General features: G+C 57.4%; 1 protein-coding gene across 1 annotated transcript; it reads left to right on the top strand.

Moving 5' to 3' along the window:
- The first annotated feature begins 240 nt into the window (after window positions 1-240).
- On the top strand, window positions 241-1,389 carry LOC105451153 (forkhead box protein D3). Its single transcript, XM_011691431.1, has one exon. The coding sequence runs from the start codon at window positions 241-243 to the stop codon at window positions 1,387-1,389; it is 1,149 nt and encodes a 382-aa protein (XP_011689733.1).
- Window positions 1,390-1,866: the final 477 nt, after the last annotated feature.

Here is a 1,866-nt window from a genome sequence, read left to right as displayed (position 1 = left end):
TGCACAATTTCGTTCTTCGTTAATAATTAAATAAAAATCAAAGATTTTTTCTTCATATCAGAGAAATATCGAGAGAACAAAATATTTTGATACGATTTTGCATCGGGCGAAGTTTTTCGGGACTTTTGGTAGAGGATGAGAGCGAGCGGTAGCCTTGAGGAACTGATCGCGGGACCAACGGCGAAATAGACGAGCACCTCCGCGGTGGCAGGTCCTTATGCTCATGAGGCGGCGATCACGATGGAGCCACGTGCGATGATGATGTCGAACCTGTCGTGCGACGGCTGCGCGGACAGCGACCGGGACTCGGACAGTAGCAGCATGATCGTCGACCCGGTGAGTCTCGACAAGAACGACCTGTCGCCGCCGTCGCAGACGTCGTCGAGCCCGGTGATGCCGAGCTGCTCGCCGGTACCAATGCCGACGTCAGTGCCGCCGTCGGCCGGCAGGAGTCGGAGCGGCGGCGGAGGCGGAGGCGGTGGCGGCGGCGGCGGCGGCGGCAGCGGCAGCGGACGCTCCAAGAAAACGTACTCGATGATGTCGGCGTCGAGTCAATCGGGAAAATCCGGCGGTTCCGGTCAACCGCCAACCAGCTACGGCTCCGATAAGATGTCGTCGTCCCTAATAAAGCCGCCGTACTCGTACATCGCGCTGATCACCATGGCGATCCTGCAGTCGCCGCAGAAGAAGCTGACGTTGAGCGGCATCTGCGAATTCATCATGTCCCGCTTTCCCTACTACCACGACAAGTTCCCCGCTTGGCAGAACTCCATCAGGCATAATCTTTCGCTGAACGACTGCTTCATCAAGATCCCACGCGAGCCCGGGAACCCGGGTAAGGGTAATTACTGGACGCTGGACCCGCTGGCGGAGGACATGTTCGACAACGGTAGCTTCCTGAGACGCAGGAAGCGATACAAGAGGCCACCGCCGCACTACGTGCTGCGGGACCGAGCGATCATGGCCACCTTCGCCATCTGCGGCGACCGGGGACCCTGTCCGGGTGGCGGCGGCGGTCACCCGGGCGCACTCGCCTATCCCGGAGCCGCTTACCTGTCGCCGCCGCCCGGTCTGCCGTTACTAGACTTCTCCCCGTCGACCCTGGAGGCGCTGAAGCTCGGCGGTTTCCTGGAACCACCACCGCCGCTCTACAAACCGGTGCCCATCACGGCGCCGCCTATCAGGCAGCTCGACCCGACCTCCACCAGGGTCACGACGCTGCCGGTCAGCCATACGACGAGCGTCGACAAGAAACGCAACTTCAGCATCGACGCGCTCATCGGCAAGCAAGCGGCCAGCGATCAGAACTGCGGCGCGCTGCTGGATCTCAGCCCGTCGGAGCACAGAGAGATCAGGAGCCAGGCGTCCGCCTTCTCGCCGCTCGTCTAGGAGCCTGGGCGACCTTCCCTTCCAATCGCCAAAGACAGACGGCGACTTTCCGAAAGTATTAATCACTTTGTAGCATCCCGTCGCGAGCTTGGCGTGGTTGCAGAATCATTTAGGAGGGCCAGAAGTGGCGTAACATAAGCATCAAAGCGCTCGTAAACAGAATTCGTACTATTGAACAAGACAGTTCCGCCATTATCGACAATTTGAAGCTTCAGCTTCTGCCCTCCCGAGAAGTAAAGAAATGGAAGAGAAATCGTAGTTTCTCTTCTTGGGGAGAAGAGTGATAGGATCGCGAAGTGAACACTAAAACTCGATCGAATGGTGACCGCAGCGAGACCGCGTTGGTGAATCGTGCCCGTCAAAGACTGATTAGAGACTTGGCTGGTCAAGAATGATTCGAGAAAGAGTTTGAAACAATCGCACCGCAAAGGACTACTCGTTCCAGATGGTAATTGATGTCGTTTAGCAGATATTCTT

Source organism: Wasmannia auropunctata, unplaced genomic scaffold (genome assembly GCF_000956235.1).
Source record: "Wasmannia auropunctata unplaced genomic scaffold, wasmannia.A_1.0 LD336053.1, whole genome shotgun sequence".
Taxonomy (NCBI): Eukaryota; Metazoa; Arthropoda; class Insecta; order Hymenoptera; family Formicidae; genus Wasmannia; species Wasmannia auropunctata.
The sequence above is the reverse complement of the archived record's forward strand: the minus strand, read 5'-3'. Positions and strand labels throughout refer to the sequence as shown.

Coding starts and splice junctions, on each gene's coding strand:
- LOC105451153 (XM_011691431.1), top strand. CDS start 241: ATGGAGCCACGTGCGATGATGATGTCGAACCTGTCGTGCGACGGCTGC.